The sequence below is a fragment of the Perca flavescens genome, chromosome 14 (genome assembly GCF_004354835.1).
Source record: "Perca flavescens isolate YP-PL-M2 chromosome 14, PFLA_1.0, whole genome shotgun sequence".
In the NCBI taxonomy this organism is placed as follows: domain Eukaryota; kingdom Metazoa; phylum Chordata; class Actinopteri; order Perciformes; family Percidae; genus Perca; species Perca flavescens.
In genome coordinates, this window is record NC_041344.1 from 3,007,669 (window position 1) to 3,033,481 (window position 25,813).

General features: G+C 38.1%; 2 protein-coding genes and 2 long non-coding RNA genes across 4 annotated transcripts; all 4 read right to left on the reverse strand.

Annotated features, from left to right (window-relative positions):
- Positions 1–833: 833 nt before the first annotated feature.
- On the reverse strand, positions 834–2,159 carry LOC114567690 (uncharacterized). The gene is made up of 3 exons (XR_003694225.1): positions 2,087–2,159; positions 1,802–1,971; positions 834–970 (listed from the first exon to the last, which is right to left on the reverse strand). It is a non-coding gene; the product is annotated as an uncharacterized LOC114567690 (long non-coding RNA).
- A 3,678-nt stretch (positions 2,160–5,837) lies between these two features.
- LOC114568497 (uncharacterized) lies at positions 5,838–9,677 on the reverse strand. The gene is made up of 4 exons (XM_028598111.1): positions 9,355–9,677; positions 7,489–7,710; positions 7,114–7,181; positions 5,838–6,169 (listed from the first exon to the last, which is right to left on the reverse strand). The coding sequence occupies exons 1-4, from the start codon at positions 9,666–9,668 to the stop codon at positions 5,838–5,840; spliced, it is 936 nt and encodes a 311-aa protein (XP_028453912.1). The 5' UTR covers positions 9,669–9,677.
- A 5,315-nt stretch (positions 9,678–14,992) lies between these two features.
- On the reverse strand, positions 14,993–16,781 carry LOC114568498 (gastrula zinc finger protein XlCGF57.1-like). The gene has a single exon (XM_028598112.1). It carries the CDS (start codon positions 16,779–16,781, stop codon positions 15,453–15,455), a length of 1,329 nt encoding a protein of 442 aa, XP_028453913.1. The 3' UTR covers positions 14,993–15,452.
- A 1,810-nt stretch (positions 16,782–18,591) lies between these two features.
- On the reverse strand, positions 18,592–25,468 carry LOC114567679 (uncharacterized). Its single transcript, XR_003694215.1, has 3 exons — positions 25,313–25,468; positions 20,625–20,740; positions 18,592–18,686 (listed from the first exon to the last, which is right to left on the reverse strand). It is a non-coding gene; the product is annotated as an uncharacterized LOC114567679 (long non-coding RNA).
- Between the last annotated feature and the right edge of the window lie 345 nt (positions 25,469–25,813).

A 25,813-nucleotide genomic window follows, 5' to 3' on the forward strand; every position in this document is an offset into this window, starting at 1 on the left:
ATGCAGGTGCTGCCAAGTTCATACAAGTTACCAACCAATGCATCCTTGGTAAAATGGGCGATCAAGAACCTTTCCTGGAATCTTAACTGTTCTTGGTGAAATGCAAACTTGTGTATTGGGACAGTACTTTTGGCAACACAAGATGACATTTCACAGGGACACAAGAAAACAAGTCAATAGAAGAACACAGATTGAGAAACTCAATAACCATTGCCTTCCAGGCAATGCTGCCTGAAAAGACACATTGGGGGCTTAAAACGCCAAATACCGCTGTGGGTCTGCCCTCAATTGGAAAATTGTTTTTTTTTTTTACTTTATTGACAAATTGTCAAGTTTCCAATTGACTGAAGATATAAGTTATCGTTACATTATGTTGTTAATAAATGTTTTATATTTGACAATTTAGTGTGGTACATTGTGAACAAAGGTCAGATATTATATTGCATAAAAGTGTAGTCTAAAATGGCATAGCAACCTGTGCTTTAAAAAATATTAATGTAAAAATCGAGAATCGAACCGTGACCTTAGAATCGAAAATGTAATCAAATCGATGATTTGGAGAATCGTGACACCGCTACTAACCAGTGGTATAAGGATGAGAGGCCAGGGAGTGTGATCATCACACATCCCCCCCAACCATTGATTCACCTTACCTTAACAAGGGAGACAGAGGTTCATTCCAGCTCATGACTATTTAAGCCACTGCAGAAGACAAATAATAGTAAACATTCCATCATTCCAAAATGCAGAACTTACTTTCAGCATCCTGAAGATAGTCTTGCCAGAAAGCCAGGATTCGCACTCTTCTCGAAATGCATTACTCCCTCTTTCGGAGTAAATGATCTCGAAGAGATTCTCCACATCAGTCGCTGTTAAACCCTTTTCAGCCTTCACAAAAAGGCATTTTGTTTGTAGAGGGTATCTCTGGAGAGCATCTAGGACACCTAGAGATGTTAAACCATCTCTGAACCTAGTAAAAGGAAACAAATGTTAAAGGGTAGTTCATGTGATTTAGCACCTATGGTGCAAAACCAGTTTTTTACATTTTAAATCTTTAATTTAAGTCCCTAATGAATTCGAGGAAAAATAAATTATAATGCTCAGTTGCACTAATACACTATAAAATTGAACTCTGCATCCACCATTTCATTTTTTTCATATACTGTGGTAGGGCTGCATGATTTGAAGAAAAAAATCAAATTGGGATTGCAATTTACTATACTGTGCTAATGATTGCAGTATAATGGTATCATGACTTTCATTATCAAGAAAAATGCATAAAATAGGCTACTTACATTTTGTATTATTTTTAAATAACTTAGTATTTGACAAATGAAATAAAAAATAATACAAATTGTTATTAAAATAATACATTTTGTATGCCCTTATAAACAATGGCATTTAAGATGTGTGTAATAAAATAACTAGTGATTAAGTTACAAAATATGCTTACAACCTCTTCTTAAAAGTGCATGCTGTGAAACCCTGTACACTTCTGATAGTCATGTGACCATACGCGATACAAAGCGTTACTGCCTAAACAGACTGACTGGTCACTGGTCATCTTTTTGTGGACATGGTTAGAAGGGGCATGCTTAATACATCCATGGTGTATCGTAATTTGGAGGGCGGATTCAATGTAGATTTAACACAAAACCATAATCAGGCATTGAGGCCTGCAAATGTATTGTTCTGCATTAAATCCACGCCGTGGGTATGTACGTAGGTACGTGGAGCTACAGACCCTAGCCTGATGTGCACCTGAAAAGTTTAACTACTTGTCGCTCACACATTAAAATACCTTTCAAAAGGTGCACGGGTCCGCTGGAGGACATACCAGTGTGCCAAGTCCAAAGCAGTCTCTTGTTTGTTTTCCAGTGTTATGCGAACATTGTGACCAGCAAGACTGATTAAGCTGGCTGCCTGTGCAATTGCCTCTTGCAATTGTGATTCAGTCTCAGCCTGTAAGATCTAAAAATATAAAATATTATTAGGATATGAAGATACTGTTTAAATTGCATGTTAATGAGTGCACGCTAAATGAATAGTTTGTAAATATGATAGAATCCATGAAATATATGCTCACCGACTGCACCTGTGACCTTGTTTCTTCATCAGTAATATGTTCAGTTTTGATCTTCACATTGTCTGGACCCTTTATAAGACACTCATTACAAGAGTTCAGAAAGGAAACATGGACTCTGCCCCCATGGGCGATTGACATTGCCATGATCTGACCAGCATTAAAGTATCCATTGTCTTTCATTGCTGTAATCATATGAAAATAAAAACATGTCAACTGTTCACAACAAAATTATATTTGTCCCTATCGCCCCACCCATCTGTGTGAGATTAGAGAACTCAGATTAATTTTCTTCTAAATTTAATTTCTCAATAAAGTAATATAGATACTGTATAAAACATGAACATTTCTTACATTTTCTAATAATTAATTTCAGGTATAATGTATTTATTGATCCAAAAAAAAAAATCAATAGTGGCCTTTTAAAGCAAAAAGTACCTTTGGAGTTGCATGTAAGGACTTTAGCATTAGGTGGACCCTCGAAGATGCCAATCTTGTCCTTGATTTCGTGTAGACAGAGTCGGAAAAACTCACGAGTAGGACCTCCATTGTCCACAGCACCCTCAGATATCCCATAGTCATCAGTGAACTTAACGCCTACCTTCTTCTCGGGTGAAAAATTGGATCTGCCCATGGCTCTGGATGCTCCATCCCACACATTTCTTCTTACAATATTGAAGCGTACAGTGCTGTCATTATTTACTCGAGAAGCAATCCGCTCCATTATTCTCTCCAACGTCACCTTTAAATCACTGAAACAATAAAACAATACAATGTAGTTATTGTCATTATACCTCTCCCACTGAACTAGCATGTAATATCCACATCATTGTAACTAATATTTAGTTTACTGAAACCTATTTACATACAGTACCGTTTTACTTTTTTTCTTACTCATTCAGAATAACTTAACAAATAAATACCAAAGAGTAACAGAACCATTTCCAACACTGGCAACCACCCTCCCACCAATAGGAAATTGACAAACCACAAAATCAACACATAGGGGCCTTATTTTAATGATATAAAGCGCGGCGTGAAGCGCCTGGCGCAGGTGCATTTAGGGCGTGTCCAAATCCACTTTTGCTAGTTTGACGGCAGAGAAAAAGGGTCCATGCGTCGGGCACATGGTTCAAAAGGGTTGTACTTTTGTGTCTTAACCCTTGTAATGTGTTAGAAAGCTGCACACATTTTTTGTTTTAGCAGGTCAAATTTGACCCATGATTTACCTCAGCTTAAAATACTCAAAACAATGATCATCATCCAATATTGTTTTTTTTTCACCTCATAGTTAACTTATTATGTATTCATTAAATTTAAACACTTTAAAATGTTATTTTTCGCCCCATGGACCTTGGATCTTAAAGTATACAACTCGTTTTAACTTAAAAAAGTTTAAATTCACTCGTTATATTTCCAATAATGAAGACAATGGGTACTTATTTTATCTGACTATAATAGACTAATATTAGAACACACCTCCAAAATGATTTGCATGTTGGGTTTTTTCAACTTGGTGTACAGATCCTCAAATGACGCTACAGCTTATAGGATGCTGAGTCATGCCAGAGTATATTGCATGCTACCATGTTACTTTGGATTTTTATCTGTCATACTCTGTATCAAGAGTAAGGTATATTGGGACAAATGGGTGGAACACTTGCCATACATTTAGCCTCATTCGAGAATCTTTACACCCCAGTAAGAAGCAACAGCCCCATGGAAGCACCCAGGTGTGTTTTGTCGATGCACATCCAGCAACACCCTTCCATGTTGGATTGCTGTTCTCAGTTGGTGGTCTGTGTTGGGTGTGATAAGGGATTGACGACCATTAAATGTCAGTTATTTTTTATTTAAAGAACTCTTTTTGAGCATCTGGGTCACTTGGACCCTCCTCTTCATTAGATGTGTAATCTTGTTAAAAGACTTACCTTTTTCCTAACCTAAATCTATACGGGTCATTTTTGACCCGTAACACCACAGATGTCACTATTGTTTATAATATTAAGTTGAAAACCCTAAATGCAAATAATTTTGGAGGTGTGTTCTAATATTAGTCTATTATAGTCAGACAACATAATTACCCATTGTCTTAATTATTGGAAATGAGTGAATTTAAACATTTTTTAAGTTAAAAACAAGTTGTATACTTTAAGATCAAAGGCCAAAAAATAAAATTTTAAAGAGTGTTTACATTTAAATGAATACATAAGTTAACTATGAGGTAAAAAAAAACAATATTGGATGATAATTGTTTTATAAGTATTTTAGGCTGAGTTAAATCAGGTGTTGTCGATCTCCATCTAACAAACACCTTTCCATGTCGTTGGATCTTCTCAACAGATGGCAGTATGAGCAGCTCAAATGCTGTCTTGATATCTTGGACATGTGACACAGCAACCCCGAAGTCATTCTGATGTCTCAGGTGGTGCTCTGCCTTGGGTGTTGATGAACATTTTTGATTTGTATATCGTTCATGTCACCCCCCTAAAGATGATACTAACTTGGGACCCGTAACACCACATATGTTGATTTTTTTTTTTTGAGACATTTACAATTTCCTAAAATTCTCAAAACATTTTTTGTGTTAGAAACACAAAAAATGAAGCCTTGTTCCAATAATATCATGAAGCCTTGTTCCAATAATAAAAAAATAAAAAAAAGTAAATGGTATTTTTTTACACATCTGAAATTGAAAACAGGTCAAATTTGACCATAACACAATATAAGGGTTAATTAATGATAGGTGTGTTTTGGGCGTAACATGCAATATCATGTTGTCTCCCAATCCCTTTAAAAGCCATTGCTATTATAATGGTGGATTTGCTTTTCATTCTTAATCTACATATACATATAATTTTACTAATGCGCTGTCGAAATAACGATATGCTGCATTATTGACTTTAGACCAGGTTTTTGTTGGTCAATGGTGCGATCACTTCTTGCTGCGTCAAGATAGCAATACGCCCAGAATGCACCTGAACACACCTCCCTGTAAGACCCGCATGCCCATGGGGACACAGATGGGCGCAGGTGAATTTGCTTTTTAAATGACGTAGGCGCTGGACAAGAAATTGACAACGCCGTCGGTCTTAAACTAGCAAAGACACTTGCATCGGTCTTTGCGCAAGATAGGGCCCATACGGTACAATAAAACATAATGCATATTATAGCATGGGTAATCTTCAATCTTGACAAGTGACCACAAAAATGATTGAATATCAAATAAAGATGAAAATGTCAATATTGTGCAATGATAAATACTGATATTTCTGACTCATTTAGGTTGCAACTTGCTAATTGGTCTCACTACTAGTCTAGACATAATAGATATTGCTATCCTGAATTAAAGTTTAAATAATTACATTTTATATATGTTCTACTGACCTCTCACTTGAACTGGAATCTAAAGACCTTGAAATGGCTTCCTGGAGATCATGGTCATCAGAGAGGTATTCTTCCTCAAATAGGTCCAGGTATGTACTACAATACAAAATAGCAATATTTCATAATTGATATTAAAGGTACAAATATATGATTTTAACACAGCCAGTTGCATTAGCAATATACTAAGAACATCCTTACTGGTCTAATAACTTTAATGTTCTCAAATGGACAGTGCGTTATTAAAGTTATAAAAATAGGGGACACCATGATTCAGTATAAAGTAAATGTATTTTACACACAAATTATACTGTTAATAAAGGCCACTAAAGCCCAGACCATAGAAAAGATGTACGAAGAGACAGAAATGTCAAAATATTAACCTGTAGGATGTGCTGGATGAAATGTTGCCAGATGGTTGGGGACCATGGGACACACCAGAGGTGTTGCCACTGGAGACTGCAGAGGTTCCACTGGACAGGATGAGGGTATCATCAATAGCGATGACAGGAGGACTAGTGGACATGGTGGCGGTGTCAGCTGAGACGGAAGGTGCATCGGTACAAATATCTTCGGTAGCAACACACCAGATAACTTGATCACCACTGGAGATGGAAGGGTTATTTCTGAAGAGGGACTGGGCCTCAACAGTGGAGATAGCTGAGACAACTTCTTTGGAAATGTCACCTACACTACCAATGACTGCAAGAACATGGAAAAATAGTTTATTAACATTTAACTTTTGAGTAACATAAAACTGATATGAGAGGATCAGAACCCATCTTGTACAATGCATGAAAGTGGTGGAACAAAATATTACTTACAATAACTAAATTGTGAAAACACAAAAACAACCAGTCAAAATCTGCCTGTCTCTTCCTACATCCAGCCAGATTCTCACCTCAAACCACTGGCATTCTCTTGTTGTTCACCAGATGCCTTTTGACTTTCCTTTGTTTCCTCCTTTTCCCATAAAAAGACTGCCACACCCTACTACACACCTGTTTTTAATTCCATCATGAGCCCTGACCTTCCCTGTCCACCTGTTTCCACTTTTTAATCCATCCTGCAGCTACTTAACCTGGACATTCTAAATTTCTTTTTTTAAGTTACAATGTTGTTTTTTGCATTGTGGCATACAGGCATACCTGCCTGTAAGCCTTCTTTATCATTAAGAAAACCCAAAAATGCTTTCTAATATACATTTAGTTTATATCCCTATTATCCTGCACAACGAAGTTGTGACCAATATGATATAAACTTGTTTGTAGATGCATGTACTGTAAATACTGTAAATTAATTTACCACATTTGTCACTGTCTGACATTTGAGCAAAATCAAGGCTCTCTGCATGGCTGTCTTCCTCAGAAGATGGCTGTCAATTGAAGCAGACAACAAACGTTATGTATCAAATACAGTGCACTATCAATAAAACAACATGGCAAATGTATTATATGAGGGCATAGAGCAATTAATAGTGTTTAAGACATCCAGTCTGATATACAGTATTGCCATTGCTAGTCATCATTTTTAAATCTTCATGCACTAGCCTACTTACAGATTGGTTTTCCTCACTCAAAATGACCTTGTCAGGCCTGACGAAATGGACTTTTTGATGGAAGAGTTTTTTTTTCAAAGGCCTCCACTCAACTTTTGATTGGAGGTTAGGGATGGCTCGACTAGTTTGTTGTGACAAGGCATCAAGATTTGCAACCTAAGGGAATAAAAAGCACACTGTATATGAAACTTGTTAAAAAGTAAAACACTACACGGAAAGGTTTTAGTTTCAGTACATAATTTAACAGAAATAACAACACAGAAATTTACATTGTCAAGTTTTGCAAGTCACATAACTTTAAAGTAACTACATATTTACAATCACAATGTGATGGGAATGTAAAAAAAAAAAATATTTAAATTTACAACACACCCAAAAATATCCTTTCATAATACAGTATGATATTATTGCAAAAATGTAAGAAAATGCATAACAAATGTGACAAAACAGATCAAAAGCTTACCTGCAGCCCTCCAGAATTGGCTGGAAGGCCACCGTTATTGCCTGCAACACTCTTCCGGAATCCCAGTCACAGCGAAATTCCAGGGCAGATTTAATATGTCCCTTTTCAAAAAGCCAAGCTTTGCTGGCACGCCTTGGTACATTTGTTGATTTATGGTCTGGCAGGAGAATTACTTCTTTGGTAAAAGACTGAGCCACAGGACAGCTCAATTGTGCCTGAAACCTTAAAGAACAAAAAAATCAACTATACTCAATTACATTGAACACTGTAAAAATATATACTGCATTATACATTTATTTACAATAGGATTAGCTAGGTTTAGGTTTAGCTCCTCAGTACATCTGACTTGCTCACTGATCACAACCCCATCAGGCTTCTCAGGTCATCAGGCAGAGGCCTTCTAGCAGTTTTAGAATTTATTTTTTATTTTTACTGAACATTTTCTATCTGTACCCAGAAATAGATCCAGGTCTGGTGAGGGGACATCAGTTACTGTGCGTGCGTGTGTGTGTGTACACATTTGTATGATTGCACTTGCATGTTTTTGTTGTCTTATTATGTTTTATCTATTTCTATTCATGCTTTGTTTTAATGGACATGCACATTTTAATGTAAAGGACTTTAGGGTTTAGCCAGTTGTAATGAAAGCTGCTATTCAAATAAAATTTGCATTGAATAGTAGCCTACAGAGTATATTCACTCATATTTTCTGTTTACAAACAGGCAACTGTCTTAATAGTGAATTTATTTTAAACTGTAGTTATGTTTTTGTGGTTGATTACATTAATTTTAGCACTTGTATCTTACATGGTATGATCTTAAATTGGGTACCCTCATATTGTACTGCAATACAACAATAGGCCTAACTAATAACAGATTTAATGCAATTAGTTTGAAAGTTATTTTAAATAAAAGCCTCACAAACATCTTGAATCCAATTACTTAACTTTACTACTAGTTAAATTCGGATGGTGTTACTGCATAGGACAATTAAAACGTTACTAATATCAGGCTAATAGAGCTCAACATTTAAAAAGGGCAAAGTTACAAGACCGTGTACAGAAACTATCATAGACGTCAATGTTAAAAGCTCGCTCTAGACATTCGCGGTTTCGGGGTACGGTAAACGTTTCCATGGTAACAGCGAGCAATCAGAGACGTTGCTGCTACGCTTAGGATTGTGGGTAGTGTAGTTTTTCTCCATATGATCGCGAATAAAACATGTTTTTCTAAAACAAGGTTGATTTCATACAGACTTCTAGCTTCTACAGGAACAGAAACTTTCGTTTCACAACCACGTAGCTCCACTACACTGTTGAGATCTATAGGCTTAAGTTAAAAAAAAAAAAAAAAACACGCTGAATGAAGTGCTTTAGCTAGCTAATTTCCTTTAAAAAAGTTTAGCTAGCAAAATGGGATTTCAAATGTAAAAGATAACGTTAGAAATCTCTGGGCCCTATCTTTACAAAGTTTGCTGTTCAAATGACTAATAATGAGCCTACTTTTGAATTGGCCCGGTCCAGTAGGACCAACGACCGTTATATCAATCTCATCTGCCACCAGCTAGCTAGACTGCTTTGACAGTAACAGTAATTGTACCTCTCGAAGCACTAACGCTAGCTAGCTAGTGGCTATTCTACCGCTGTCTGCTCCGTTAGTTTGTGTTATTGTGTGACGTTGGGGTTTATTAAAATATTAGTTTGGATTCGCACTAGTTAAACCACCAAAGCCATAGCTACAATAACCTGGCTGCGTTAACGTTAAAATTACGTTTTTGTCAATGGAGTCTGGTGGCTTTGAAAAGAGCAATAGCATGGATATTTCTGGTTAAACAAACTATTCAAATGTATTAAATTACATTGTTACCTTCTGTGTCCTCTGCCCGATCGCGTTGAGGGGCGAAAATTATAAGTCGGTGCTGTAGTGGGGGCCACCTGGTTGAAGGTTGACGTTGAAGGCGTGTTGACGTTAGCCTGATGATGGGGACCTGCCTGGCCAGCGAGGTTCCCTACATTCGGTCTTCCACGATGAAAAAGTGAATAAACTTCTTCATCGGGAGAACGGTACTGGATACGATTACCGTTACCAGTGTTTTGGCCCGTACATGCATTCGCCAGTGTGTTAATAATCTCTTCATTGCTCAAAATTGCTGACACTAGATTTCTTGCTGATTCGCTCATAGTGTCACACTTCGGTTAGGATTTATCACAACGAAAACACAAGATGGCGCCAGACAATGACGTCAGATTACATTTCAAGGTTCATTCAATATATCCAGACTTTCAATCAATATATATTCAAGGTTCATTCAATATATTCAGACTTTCAATATATATTCAAGGTTCATTCAATATATTCAGACTTTCAATATATATTCAACGTTCATTCAATATATTCAGACTTTCATTCAATATATTCAAGGTTCATTCAATATATTCAGACTTTCATTCAATATATATTCAACATTCATTCAATATATTCAGACTTTCATTCAATATATATTCTAGGTTAATTCAATATATTCAGACTTTCCTTCAATATATATTCAAGGTTCATTCAATATATATTCAAGGTTCATTCAATATATTCAGACTTTCATTCAATATATTCAAGGTTCATTCAATATATTCAGACTTTCATTCAATATATATTCAACATTCATTCAATATATTCAGACTTTCATTCAATATATATTCAACATTCATTCAATATATTCAGACTTTCATTCAATATATATTCTAGGTCTATTCAATATATTCAGACTTTCATTCAATATATATTTAAGGTTCATTCAATATATTCAGACTTTCATTCAATATATATTCAAGGTTCATTCAATATATTCAGACTTTCATTCAATATATATTCAAGGTTCATTCAATATATTCAAACTTTACATATATATATAATAATTTCCTAAACGGCATGCCATAATATATATATATATATATATATATATATATATATATATATATATATATATATATATATATATATATATATATATATATATATATATATATATATATATATATATATATATATATATATATATATATATATATATATATATATATATATATATATATATATATATATATATATATATATATATATATATATATATACATATATATATATATATATATATATATATATATATATATATACATATATATATATATATATATATATATATATATATATATATATATATATATATATATATATATATATATATATATATATATATATATATATATATATATATATATATATATATATATATATATATATATATATATATATATATATATATACATATATACATATACATATATATATATATATATATATATATATATATATATATATATACATATATATATATATATATATATATATATACATATATATATATATATATATATATATATATATATATATATATATATATATATATATATATATATATATATATATATATATATATATATATATATATATATATATATATATATATATATATATATATATATATATATATATATATATATATATATATATATATATATATATATATATATATATATATATATATATATATATATATATATATATATATATATATATATATATATATATATATATATATATATATATATATATATATATATATAATACTATATATATATATACATATATATATATACACATAATTACAGCTTTGCAAACATTGTATTTAGCAGTCTAGCTCTGCGGCGTTTCCAGTGTCAAGTATTTCCACACAGTGGACATGCTGCTCAATGCTATCTGGCTAGCTGGCTGCAAACTGCAGAATGGATTTCCTGAGCGGGGCGTGTCTCATAACTCGGTGTCTCATTGAGCCGCGCCGCCGTTCAGGAAATCCATTCCGCGGTTTGCAGCCAGCTAGCAGACTAGCCGGCAAGAATCACCCGTGGAGTCATTTCAGCAGACAACGTTAAAGTGCAGACATGGCTCAGGGATATCGGATATCTCAGCACGTTGGATTGGGAAAATCCAATACGTGAATTATGCTGACAGGGTTAGTAGCATACAGCTGTACAACAATAACAATATATACATTTATTTATTTATTCTTTCAGCGCACTGAGGCCCGTTCCAGAAAGCAGGTTTAGTGAAAACTGAGTTGGTTAACCCTGAGATTAGGGCTGGGCGATATGGACCAAAAGTCATATCCCGATATATTTTGGCTGAATATCGATATACGATATATATCCCGATATTTTTCCATGTCAAGTGAGAGCAAATGTTCAGTCAAAGTCAAAGCCAAATATGACATGTCACAAGTAGTTTCATAGCAACCAGCTATTTCAGTGAACAGTTACAAAAAATAATGAATAAATAATGAACAGGTTTCTTCACCTGGTTCATGATTAAATGCTCAGCTGTTCAAATAACAATAAAATGTAAACTGTATAACATATAAATACTGTATAACAACAGGAGTACCTTTATTGAAATCAAAGCTCCATATGGTGCACATTTAAATAAAAAAATATCTTAAATAAAAAGCCTATAAAATAAAAGAGGACAATCCAAAAGGATCAGCAGCTTGCTTGCTTGCTTGGAGCAAGGATCAAATTTGAACTATATCGATATATGCAATATGGTCTAATTCCATATCTCATTTAAAAATATATCGATATATTTTTTAGTCTGTGAACCTAACCTGGTCGGGAGCAGGTTTTCTTCGAGAAACCTAGAGTTTCTCTCAAGAGAAACGGGGGGAAAAAACTTGAGTTTCTCTCATTCTCCCCCCTCTGAGAGGGAGGGGAAACTCATTTCCTCATTCATTCATTCAGTCTGTATCAGGCGCATTTTAATGCAGTTTTATCTGCATGAATAAAACATGTATTGTTTTATATTAGGCAGATAATAAGTTTTTTTCTCAAACATGTCATGTCCTTTTGTCGACGATCCCATTGATGAAAAAGCTGTATTAATTCACAGAGAGTTTACGTCGATATTGAGTCCCGACTATAGATGTTTTTTCATTTCCACATAACCGATTTGAGAGGTATTTTTTAATCACAGTCCATTAGATATGTAGATACCTTATCCGTCCTCGTATCACTAACATCAACCATCATGGACAGGCTTTAACATCCCAGCAGATTCTTTGTGTCGCATTACGTTTTTTGCAAACGGCAGTTTTCTTTACAACAGTGTAGCGGATCATACTGTAGGCTAATAGTAAAGCCACTATATGCAGAGCCATCAGAAAAGTGTGACTCGCTCTGAAACGTTTTTGTAGTGTTCCCTGGACAGTAGAGCCATTAAAAAGAAATAAATGATTATAGCTACATTATAGTTCTATTAATGATCATGGTGCTGTAGCCTCAGAATGGGATTAGTATAGTTTACTTTTTCGCCCGCAGGATTGCACCTAAATGAAATTATAGGTGTAATACAATTCCAGTTTTCACCAGTAATATTATAAGTTAACTGTCATTAAATATAAAATTAATACACTGTGAATGCGTACGCATTGACTCGAGCAGCAATTTTCTCCCACACCAATTCTCTCTTTTGCAGCAGCAGCCGCTGTCTTGCTTTTTTTTAACGAAATACATGTTCAAATGTTATATATATATGTCAATGGTTCAAACTCGCTGTTTGTGTGCATGAGTATTTCCGCCGACCCGTTTGTTTGTGGTTGTTGCCATGGTGAATCGTAGAATCATGGCTCCATTCATACTGCCTTTTGTGCACGCGCGTAACCCGGAGTGAACATACTCTGAGTTGATTGAACCAACTCAAATCAGCTGTTCTGGAACCGAAAACTCAAGGTAAATCAACTCAGAGTTTAGGGTTAGACTCAGAGTTTGTTAAACCTCCTTCCTGGAACGGACCCCTGGTATCTGATCGGTCAATACTTAAGTTCAGGTATCGGAATCGCGGAGGAAAGAAACGTTGTTGGAACATCTCTGCCTATGTCATGTAGCTTTCTGTTTGAAGTAAAACATTTGACAAAAAATACCAGCACATGAATTGATACAATAACCAGAGAAATTAAGTTACTAAGTATAATGGCTAAGCCTTAAAACTTAAAAGCCACTGAGGGGCTGCTACATGGGTAGTTAACTAGCTGACGCTCTCTCTTCTACCTTACACCGCTCATGGCTTACTGTTGAAATCAGAGACTCCAATAGTCATTGTTGAGTTTTGACATTTGACATTTATTGATCACAATGTTCTTTGAATGACATGTGTCCATTAAGCTCCATCAACAAACATTTACACATGTGCGTTGCGGTGTGTAGCGATCTCCGATTAACAGCACCCCACGGTACCTGCTGAAAGGTTCCTACCCGATGCTACGTTTACACGTGGCCGGCTATTTCCATAAACTGACATTTCAACCTCTCCATTTTCAAAAAATAACATCGTGCACAGCTATCAGTTTTCAGAAAAGTGTTTGTACCCGTGTATATATGCCGTCAATGCAGTCAAGAGCACGCCAAACCTGCAGGTGGCGGTGTAACGAGAAGCTCAAGCCCACGTTAGCCAATCAGAATCCCAAAAATAGCAACAACAGCAACGAATCACTTCCTCTTTCTCTCTCTTGGCTGCCTAAACCTCCGTTTGTCTCAGTTTACGTGCAAACGTGCAAACGAGGTTTTCCAAAATCTCCACTCTGGCCAGAGTTTTTAGAAAGACTCGGTTTCAGAGGTGAATTCTCCGTTTGCGTGTAAACGAAGGGCCCAAACGAAGGGAACTGTCTCTGTTTTTCAAAATAACCACGTACGTGTAAACAGGGCCTAAATAGACATGACTCAAAAGCACGCTAGTGACAACAGTGGACAGTTTGTGTCCTACACCCAAAATAAATGAAAATGGCTCTTACACTAAAGGTAATTGAACACTGAAGTGACTCACTGAATTCAACCGCACTGCTGCCTGTCTTTCTTCACACATGGATTTATTTCCATAGTTTAAAGCTGACTGAGGTTCTCTGGTCTCCTTCCAATCAGCACTGTCATCAGTCTCAGGTTCAGAAGGGTCTCCAGTCTCAGAGCAACTCAACATTATTTCCCCACAGGGATTCCCCATGTTATTTAATGCCGCTGGAAGATATTTAGCGTGTCTGCTGACATGAGAAAAAAGCTTCAGACACATCAGTTCACAGTTAGATGTTGATTTATGTTAAATAACTCCAGGATTATTTGAAGAATACACACTTATTAAACACATAATACAATATAAATCATGTTGAAACAAATTTATGAAAAAAAAGGTCAGTGAAGCGTGACAATGCAAAGATATCCTGAGGATGTTGAACTTGCTTTGTAGTTTTAGTCACGCAACAGAAAACTCCGATTGGACAGATAGTCTAGCTAGCTGTGTGGATTTACCCTGCAGAGATCTGAGGAGCAGTTAACCATAGTCCTCAGAAACCCACCGGAGGTTAGAACGCCAACACAAAGGAAGAGGAAGGGGACAGACATCCGGCGGAAAGTACGTGCATCCGGCGGAATTTCCTGCAGCACCGGAGCAATCTCGGAAGTGGAACGTCAAGGATATAAGGTGCTTCTCATGTCCCTTAAATTGCCTCTCCTCGAGTCCTCCACTTGTCTCCCATCCTCGCGTCTTAGTCCCTCCCACCAAGAAGGCATGGAAGAGACGCGGGGAAATCTCGGGAGGAGAGAGGCAAAGGGAGATGAGACCTCCTTTCCTCTGAAGCGTCACATGAACACGTCAGCTGTTTGGGCGGAGTTAGCAACTCCTTCAGCTGCACGGCTTCCAGGAAGGCTGCTCTCTGGATCCTTGCGTATAGCTCCTCGACGATCCCTCCTCGACGATCCCTCCTTGGTCCTCTGTGCAGAAATAAGAGCTTTGAGACGGCCCTCACCGAGGAGGGACGGAACAACTTGCGGTTCAGCAGAGGACCGAGGAGTCGAGGATCTATCAGGTAAGTGTTATGAGATGCAGCTCTCAGGGTCTCTGCTGGCCGTAGGCTCTGCCTCTCTGTTCTCCTCAGTTTGACGAAGCTGTGACGACTGACGGCCGACACATTTGTGTCTTTTGATCTGTGAAGCCCAGGCAAATGTTTTATCGCAAACACTGCAGCTGTAATTTTTCTCCCCTGTGTGAACCGTAACGTGTTGTGTCAGCTGTGCCCTCTGTATGAATCTTTTTCCACACTCTGAGCAGCTGAAAGGTTTTTCTCCCGTGTGAGTCATCATGTGTCTCTTCAGATCCGACTTGTGCCAACATCTTTTATCACAAAATGAGCAGCCAAAAGGGATCTCGCCTGTGTGGATGCTCATGTGTTTCAACAAACGTCCTCTCCATACAAAAGATTTCCCACAAACTGAGCAGCTGAATGGTTTCTCCCCTGTGTGAGTCATCATGTGTTCTTGCAGATGTGCCTTACGGCCAAATCTTCTCCCACAATCAGAGCAGCTAAAAGCTTTCTCTCCTGTGTGAGTTATCATGTGTCTCTTCAGATGTGCGTTGGTGCCAAATCTTTTCCCACACTCAGAGCAGCTGAATGGTTTCTTACATCTTGAATCATGTTTCAGAGAGTTTAAAGCTGACTGAGGTTCTCTGGTCTCCTTCCAATCAGCACTGTCATCAGTCTCAGGATCAGAAGAGTCTCCAGTCTGGTCTCCAGTCTCTGGTTGCAGATGTCGATTAATACACTGATGGGTTTTGAGCTGTTGAGGCCAGGTGAATTTTTCGTCACAAAAACTGCAGGCGTATTTTTTCTCTCCTGTGTGGAGGGCCATGTGTCTCTTAAGATTTCCACTTTCACGGAAAGCTTTATCACAGAATGAGCAGCTGTAAGGTTTCTCTCCGGTGTGGACTCTCATGTGACTCTGAAAATGTCCTTTCCATGCAAAATGTCTCTTACAAACTGAGCAGCTGAATGGTTTCTCTCCTGTGTGGACTCGCATGTGTTTCTGTAAACTTCCATTCTCTGAAAAAGATTTTTTACAAACTGAGCAGCTGAAAGGTTTTTCTCCCGTGTGACATTTCATGTGTCTATTTAGGCGTGTCTTGCGGCCAAATCTTTTCCCACACTCAGAGCAGCTGAATGTTTTCTTACATCTTGAATCTTTTTCTTTGTCAGCACTGACAGGAACTTCCTCATCTTCCAGAGAGTTCAAACATGTCGGACGTTTTCTGCTCTCCTTCCAGAAATCGCTATCAACACTATCATCAGTCTCTGGTTGTAAAAGTGGATGTGAGTTCCTGGCTGGTTCTGGTCCTCCACAGTCCTCTCCATCAGCTTCTCTTTCCATGTGTTCAGTTTGTCTCTGATGAAGCCCTGTTCAAGTGAGATAAAAGAAAAAAAAATATTTGTGGGTCAGCGGTAGCTAACTGTAAAGTAATGCAACATAAAATGAAAGTTAGAACAACTAGTTAGACATTTTCCGTGCTATATCCTTCTGAAACTGACTCATGTTTTATACTCTTAAAATAGAATTAACCAGCTTCTCGAACTTTTATGCTCTTCAGTTTTGCAGATTGTTTCTGTTTTCCCCCTAAAAACCTGTTAACCCTGCTGTTGTCCTTGGGTCAAAATTTTACCCTTTTTCAAAGTTTCTACATCAGAAATTTAATTTCAGACTTGTGGATTCCAAAAATAAGTGTAAAACTAGTAATAGTGGTAATAAGTAATGTTAGTGGTAATTCCGATGGTAGTTAGATAAAGCGCAGAAAAAAGTGACAAAAACTTCAGAAATAGGTTAAATAAACACAAAGGTTAAATAACGGCGCCCACGCTGTTCCTACCTTCCTCTTCATCATCTTCACTCTTCACAGGGACAGGAGTGAATGGGAACTTGGTGATATCAGCCTCCTCCAGTCCTTGAAGCTGCTCTCCCTCCTGACTGCTCCACAGTTCCTCCTGTTCCTCTTTAATGTGTGGGGGGGGCTCTGGCTCCTGCTGGTCCACACTGGAGCTACACTCCTGCTGGTCCACACTGGAGCTACACTCCTGCTGCTCCTCTTTAACAACAATCCGTTTTATGTCTGGAATACAAACTAACAATTGTTATTGTATATTTGGACATTTTATTTCCACAATTTCTTTTTGCGTTTGTCTTAAATTACTCTTAACTAAATATATTTGGGTATTTAGTAGTAGTTTGAAAAAGACATGTTCCACCAAAACAAGTTCAGCAGAGCCACCGTCGCTGATTCCGGAGCTGAGTGCTGCCCAGATGTGATTGGTGTACAGAAATGAAAACAACCCAGAGCATTATTTTACTCCTAAAATACAATGCGTCTGTGGTGTAGCCAGACCTTACCAGTCCGGCAATGCAGGAATATCTCTTACATAACCTGTAGCTCTGGAGCAGGTTAGGTGTGCAGCATAAGTACCGAGGTAACCAATTAACCTCCGCTGTAACCCTTAACACCCAGGTCCACACCTGAAGTTACCTCATTAACCAAAACGTTTAAGGATTTAAGTAATTCAGTCACATTTCTAAAAACCTTTTAAAGATTGTACTAATTCCATGACTTTTAAAACTTTCCAAAACGTTCAAGAGTTTTAGTAATTCCATGACTTTTTCAAAACCTTAAATTTTACTGATTTTGTAACTTTTCCAAAAACTTTCAAGGATTTTAGTAATGCCATGACTTTTTCATAAGTTTTCCAAAACATAGAAGGATATTACTAATTGTACCCGGGTAACAACTTAACCAACGTCGGAACCCTTAAATTCCAGGGTCCCACCTGAAGTTACCTGACTTTCCAAAATCTTCAATCATTTTACTAATTTCATGACTTTTCCAAAAACTTTCAAGACTTTTGGTAATTCCATGACATTTCCAAACTTTTCCAAATCTTTTAAGGGTTGTACTAATATCATCTCTTTCTTTAAAACCTTCAATTATTTTACTAATTTCGTGACTTTTCCATAAATTTCAAGGATTTCAGTAACTCCATTACTTAACCAAAACTTTCAAAGATATATACTAATTCCATCACTTCTTCCAAACTTTTCCAAATCTTTTAAGGGTTTAACTAACTGCATGAGGTTTTCATAACTCATCCATACCTTGAAGCTGCTCTCCCTCCTGACTGCTCCACAGTTCCTCCTGTTCCTCTTTAATGTGTGGGGGGGGCTCTGGCTCCTGCTGGTCCACACTGGAGCTACACTCCTGCTGCTCCTCTTTAACAACAATCCGTTTTATGTCTGGAATACAAATTAACAATTATTATTGTATATTTGGACATTTTACTATTGCAATTCCATGTTTCTTTACTTTGCCTTAAAGGACTGTTAACTAAATATCTTTGGGTTTTAAATAGTAGTTTAGACAAAACATCACAAAAAACGACACTATTTAGCAGAGCCACCATCGCTGCGTTAGAAGGCTTAGTGCAGCCCAAGACAACTGATTGGTTCAACGAATGCAAACAACCCAGAGCATTTTTTTCTTCTCCTATTATATATATATATCTGTGTTGTAGCCAGACTTTTCTCGTCTGGCAATGCGAGACTATCTCAAACATGTTCCGGACCATAGTTGATCCGTGGTACGTACGGATCCACACTCATGATTCGTAATGCATGTGGACCGCAGATTAACTGGAAAGTTTAACAATAATAACAATAATAATAATAATATTGCAAAAGACATTTTAACTGTCGCTGTAACTTAAAGTAGGCTGATAAATCGTAGTTGTCGTAAAAAGATACAGGCAAAGTAATTTTCTGTTCATGTGAACAGAGCATGTTAAAGGTGCTCTCAGCGATGTTGGGTGACGTTACTTCTTGTTGAGGTTCAAAGTATTTTCAAACAAAACAAAGACTAGCTCGCTCCTCCCTCCTCCTCATCCTCTTCCCTCCCTTCTGTGCTTCAGCGCACTGGCTGAACGCTGGTTTGTGTATGTTTGCAGGTTGGACCACTTTGTTTTTGTTGGAGTGTGTGGACCCTGGGCTGTCTGCAGAGACCGTGTTGTTTTACAGTGTGTTCAGGGGACCGGCAGATCGCGGATAGTGAGGAGAGGTTTGCTGTATGTGACAACAAATGTTGTAGCCTATAAAACGCATGACATCGCTTAGAGTACCTTTAAAAGCAGCTCTGTTGTATCAGCGGTAGTTGGTAGTTGAGTTACCCTAGAATAGGGGGCCTTGAGCCAGGTAAAGATTCTGGCTACAGAGCTTGGTCATATCAGCGGTAGTTGGTAGTTGAGTTACCCGAGAATAGGGGGCTTTGAGTCGGGTACAGGGGAAGACAAGCTGCTGGTCGTTTCGGTTAAAGCAACACCAAAGATTCTTTTGTACCTTAAAATAATGTTTCCAAAATCGTTTCAGTGGTTCATCAACTCGTAACAGGGTGAACGGCACTTCTGCATTCACTTTGCAGCCCTCTATCGGCTATAACCGCACTATGCAAGTTTGCCAGATTGGGTAGCGGATCTGTAGTTTGAATGAGACATAAGAAACTACAATGGACAATTCTGCTTTGAACCTGTAGGGTGACCGAAGAGGAAAAGTGCTTTGGTTTTGCTTTAAGTTTAGGCCACAAAAAGTGAGCTTTATGTGGTGACTTCGGTTTGTTTCACCAACACATCAACTGATTCGGACTAGAGCAAACAGTGACTATGTTAACATGCACACCAATACTCCACTATTATTCAGAGTATGAGAATATTCGTAAATTTGATACGGGTCATGTAAACAGCATATTTCGTTTGAATATAGCATTTTCCGATTAAGACCTGTGATATTCTGGTATTATTCAGGTTTTAGACATGTATAAAACGCATTTAGAATCTGCGTCTCAATCAGGGTTTTTATTGCAGTTTGTGACGGTTTACGGCCTCTCGTCTGTTAACGTCTTACGGTCAGCTCTGTGCGTTGCTATGGTTACTGTACACAAACCAACCAGCCGAGGCTATGCTGTGTTCACACACTCCAACAAGTCTTGAAACATCCATGTTAACGGGAATATTAGAGGAATATGGTCTTTCATTAGCCGTGGAAACAGCTACAACAACCTAAATGTTATGTGCATTTGATAGTAACTGTGGTGTGAAAAGGAACTGAAATGGCTGTTGCCCTTCTCTGGACCAAATGAACCAAACTACAGATGTGAAAGCACCCAAATAGCTATCATCATCTTACCCTGAAGGTTGAAACAGTGCAAGGACATGTGGTCACTGTCGTTTGAGTCCATGGTAAAGTGCTTTACGTCTTTTATACGTAAAATCAAGCTCCGTCCTCCTCGAGTTCTCTCCGGCCTGTTTGGGGGAAAAAAATAAGTGAAAAGTTAAAGAAATAACACACTATGACTTAAATAATTCATCCCCGTCCATCTCTCTAAGCCTCATCACACCAATGCAGGTTTTTGTCCCTGCAGGCTTTTCGATTACTGCAGGTTTTGGATGCTATTAAAAACAACTTCAAATAATTGGCAATCGATCTTGATAACAAACTGTGTTTTGAACCTCTCAAGCAGCCTGGCGACAACAACAAAGCCTTCTTTATCTAAAGTGAAATGTGTTCTTTCAATGCATCTGTTGGAACTATTCATTGCTTTGCTCTCTACTTAATAGTTAATAATTTACTTCTTTCTTTTGTTCCTGTTCTGTTTGAATTACACAGCAACATTAGTTTGATTATATCATTAGTATCTTTATTTTGATCACTTTAAGTATCTGCAAGTGCTTTTGGTTTTGAAAGTATCATTCAGCCTGAGCCCCCAGGTGAAGTCTACATATATGGGTCTACCCACATACCTGATGGTTTTTAACCGGACACACAATGAGACGCCATTGTTCTTTGTTGTCATGTTTTCATCCTAACAAAACACGCAGCCTGAGCCACACCGGGAAGGGCTGATGTTCGTTTTTTACCAGAGTATTGTTCCTTTGTAAAATGTTTGTTTGCCGAAAACTGGGAAAACCTCACAAAATGGCATCTCTTGCCTGGGCGATGAACGTGTCTGACCTGCGTCAGATTCCCTCCTTGTGTGCCTCAGTGGCCATTTCATTTTGGACAATATATCAGGATACATTTCTAACAGTTTTCTAAGAAGAATGACATCACATGTCAGTCAGTCTGACATTTATTTACTCTGTAAAGAAGAACATAACATGGATTTTCTGCTTTCGCTCTGTTTTGCTGGAAACAGACATGAAGTAGTTGCCGTCGGCGGTACCGGTCGATTATATAATATAACCCATTGTGGCTATTAAATGTTAAAACAGTTTGCCATAGCCTGTGGCAGCGTGTGGCTACTGACGGCATAATCATAACCTCAGTGTCAGAAGTTATAAAATAAAATGAATAAAAAACAAAAAATAGTAGAGCTCAACAAAAAGCCTAAAACCGACTACCGACGTGACAACAAACAGACAAATAAGTAAGAGTTTACAACAAAATCTACAAACCATGCAGCCACTATAAATAATAGTCTACTGCAGGGTTTCCCAAGAGTAGCCATTTTTTGCTGCCTGTGATGTGGATGCAATTCTCGGCAAAACCCCGGTGACTTTCGGAGGATCTCTGACCTGCTGGACTCTGTTCAGTACGCTCTGAGGAAAACGTGTTACATTAGCTGTGTTAAAACCTTTCCCTATCACGGATATAGTGCACTATGTACCATTTTGTAGTGGTGTTCCAATTCTCCGAGGTTAATTCCATTCACTATATAGTCCAGTGTTGCGGCTGTAAGAAGTCCAACAAAGAGCTGCCGCAAGGGACAAAACACAGAGATGCATAAACACACTGCGACGCGCTCGAGACAGTGTTGCAATGATTTATGCCTCCACACGTAAAATACAACTAGCACTGCAAATGTAAAGTTACTTTGTGAGTTGAAATAAGTGTGTTAGTGTGGCAGGCAACAGAAAGTGTGTCACTCCCAGGCTCCCCCCTCTCTGTCAAAGCCCAAAAAACAACAGGTGAAGCAAACAAATATAATGTTTTGCCGTCCGCTCAAACCGCAATGAAAATGCCCACCACCTACAATAGAAGTGCACAATATAATAATCAATAAATCATATAAATGAGACCATAAACAACATACAGTATGTGGCTCCTACATCCACTATAAAACAGTGGAAAGCAGTCACTCTGTTGAACACTCAGAAAGCTTTTTTTTTATTATATTTCCTACTGTCTTTTCTGTTTTTATTCTTTATATGTTAAGTGAGTGTTGTACTTTGAGAGCAAAGATTAACCGGAGTCAAATTCCTTGTTTGTTTACATAAACTTGGCCAATAAAGCTGATTCTGATTGTTTACATGGTGCCTCTATCACACAAATAATCGGCGCATCCAACGATGTTTTCAGTATACCGTCTGAAATCTGGTTCATAGTTAAATATTTAATAAACACTATATATAGTGAATAGTGAGTGAGGAAACACATGTTCATATTAACTATAGAAAATATTATGAATAATCTATGGCTACGTTCAGACTGCAGGTCAAAGTGGCCCAAATCTGGTCAAGTGAGCAGGTCAGGCTTCTTCAGAAGTAGTGTGAACACTCAAATCTAGCCCAGATCGGATTCTTTCAGATCAGATTCAGGCCACTTCCACATGTGGTCCTGAATCCGACCCAGATCTGATTTTTTTTCAATGCGACCTCAGTGTGAACAGCCGAGGCGGATTCGATGTGACTTTTACCTCAAAAACCCTCGCTGTGCCCTCTCTCCCCGCGGGGAGGGGCGGGGCCCCCTGCTTCCAGTGCGGCTGTTAACCGGGGCATACTGTCCTCAGTGTTACCCAACCGCGCGTCGCTGCGCCAGGGCGGGGATCGGCTCACGTAAAAAGGTGATGTCGGCAACCCCCGCCTGTAAACACGGACCAAGGAGTTTAACGCGCTCGCAGGTCGGGGTCGCCCCGTGGTGCAATGAAAGTCAAATCCGGCGTGCGCCGGTGTTCTGTCCATCTATGCTACCTATCGAGATGTGCTACTTAGCGGTTCTGCGCATGCGCACGACCCACAAGCGTGGTCCGATTCCCCGCCCATAAATCTATGCATCCTTGCGGTCGGACACACGGCCGATACTGTGGTTAATAGAGTAATATCTAATAAATAATTTATTCATTGTACCTTTTGATAGGGTATATTTGTCTATCAGAATACGCTACCACTGAAATATTCAATAAATATAATTTAATAGAATATCAAAATATGCTCCTTATCTCCTGACAGTGTACATGGAGTGAGTAGTGGTGCAATATATAATGATTCTGTTGGGGGAGCATTATTTGATAGGGTATATTTGTCTATCAGAATATGCTACCACTGAAAAATTCAATAAATATATAATGGAGTATCAAAATATTCTCAAATAAACATAAGATGTCAATACTGTTAGAGTTATATACCTCTATGGGATTCAGCCTGCCTGCACATTTGGAAATATGCAGGCAAATATATCACATGAGGAAGCACATTTCGATAGGGCAGCGCGACTCGATAGACTCTACTATCGATTTACGCTACGGTAGCATTTTTCGACAAGGCAGCATAGATCGTCAGAACACCGGCTGAGGTGGGATCCCGGGCGCACCACCGGCCCGAGTCGTCGCACCGCCGGGGAGGTCGGAGCGTGTGCGGGGGCGAAGCCAGAGTGGTGGAGGCCCGTAGTGGTCCTGACGTGTCACACAGACCTCTGTAGTGAAGCTGCAGCCATAACGCCGCAAATTTGTCTCTCTTTCTCTTCAGTCTTCTCCTCCTCAGCACCAGCGCATTAATGTTATGGCTGCCATTACACAAACATTTTAATACAAAAAAAATAAAAATAAAAGCGAAAATGCTGACTTCCTCCATAACCTCCCTAACTTTAGTGCAACAGCTGCTGCGTCTGAGGTCATTGTTATTGTTCTTTTGCGCATGCGGGTCAGTTCAAAACCGCAAACAGTTCACACTGGAATCTGATATAGGTCACATTTTTACAAAAAATCGGATCTGAGCAAACCATCTGAATCAGGGATTAAGACTTGCGGTGTGAACATGGCCTTAGATGTATCAGTGGATAAAAAGGAGACTTTATTGATCCGGTGGTGAAATTCACAAGCTAGCTGCCAAAGTCAAACTTCCGCTGTTATTTTGGGGAAAGTAACTCAAAAGTAATGCAAAAGTAGTGTAACACATTATCATTCAGAGACAGTAATATTGTAATATAACTAATTACTCTCAAATGACAGTAACTAGTAATCTATAATGTATTACATTTTGGAAGTAACTTGTCCAACACTGTACACTATTTACTAAACACTATATATAGGAAATAGTGAGTGAGTGAGGAAACGGTTTCTAACACAGCCAGGGTGTCTTGTTGTTTAGTCAACAGCGCCACCCTGTGGTTAAATCTGGTATGTGCATCAGTAAAGGCAGAGCCAGGGAAGTGTGTGTGTGTTCTCCTGTCTGTTTTTTTTACACACACTGACTAGCACATATTTTATCCTTCAAATTACAACAACTTGTGCAGCATTTGTGTTTCTCTGGAGCGACCCAGCAAACAGGCCCACACTGGGACTCTTCCACGGTAGAACTCCTAACGAGCCCGGCTCCGCTGTGTAGATTTGGGTTTATAGTAAACACATCGTCATTAACCACAGCCATTAGTCGAAGCTGAACGCGGGTATTCGCCTCGGACTCGGTGTGAAAAGGTTGAACCTTTAAAATCACCAACACTGGCGAATATTTAGCTTTTTAGTTTCGTTGTTGTTGTTGTTGTTGTTCTCGAGCCCGGTGTGAGCAGGCCTTTAGCAGGAGCTAGCTGCAGTTAACGGTCAGCTAACGGTAGCCTAGCACGGACACATTAGCAGCAATAAACAAACAAAACAAACCAACCTGCTCTGCGTAGCTTTTGGTCAGGTTTTAAGACCACATCCAGCCGTCTGGGATGTTTCTTTCTGCTTCGAAATCTTCTTTTTCTTCATCTTCTTCGTGTTGTTTTGGAGGATTGCAGCATCACCTTCTGTACAGGAGAATCCTCGCAGCAGTTCCGCTCGCCCTTCAAAATAAAAGCCCCTGAATATTATACGTCGCTAGAATAGAATACAATCTTTGTCATTGAGTACGTTTACATGCACACCAATATTCCACTATTATAATATTACTATTATTATTCTGAATATGGTAATATTATGAATTTGTAAGGACACAAAATTCCCTACATTTTGATGTAAAATAAATGTATGAAGAGTGTAAAACTGTGGATGGTAGTCAGTCAGTTGGATCCCCCACCCTGAGTCTGTAAATTCTATCCGAAACACACTAATGTAAAAATGGCAGAATGGCTTTTTTTTTTTTTTTTTTTTTGGAGGATTGAAACATCACGTTTTAGCTCCA

What these genes read in the sequence shown, in the direction of transcription:
- LOC114568497 (XM_028598111.1), bottom strand. Translation starts at nt 9,668, where the DNA reads ATGAGCGAATCAGCAAGAAATCTAGTGTCAGCAATTTTGAGCAATGAA. An exon ending in TCGGGCAGAGGACACAGAAG is followed by an intron (nt 7,711 to 9,354) that starts GTAACAATGTAA and finishes TTGTTCTTTAAG; the next exon opens with GTTTCAGGCACAATTGAGCT. An exon ending in AACCTCCAATCAAAAGTTGA is followed by an intron (nt 6,170 to 7,113) that starts GTGGAGGCCTTT and finishes ATGTTCTTGCAG; the next exon opens with TCATTGGTAGTGTAGGTGAC.
- LOC114568498 (XM_028598112.1), bottom strand. Translation starts at nt 16,781, where the DNA reads ATGGAAAGAGAAGCTGATGGAGAGGACTGTGGAGGACCAGAACCAGCC.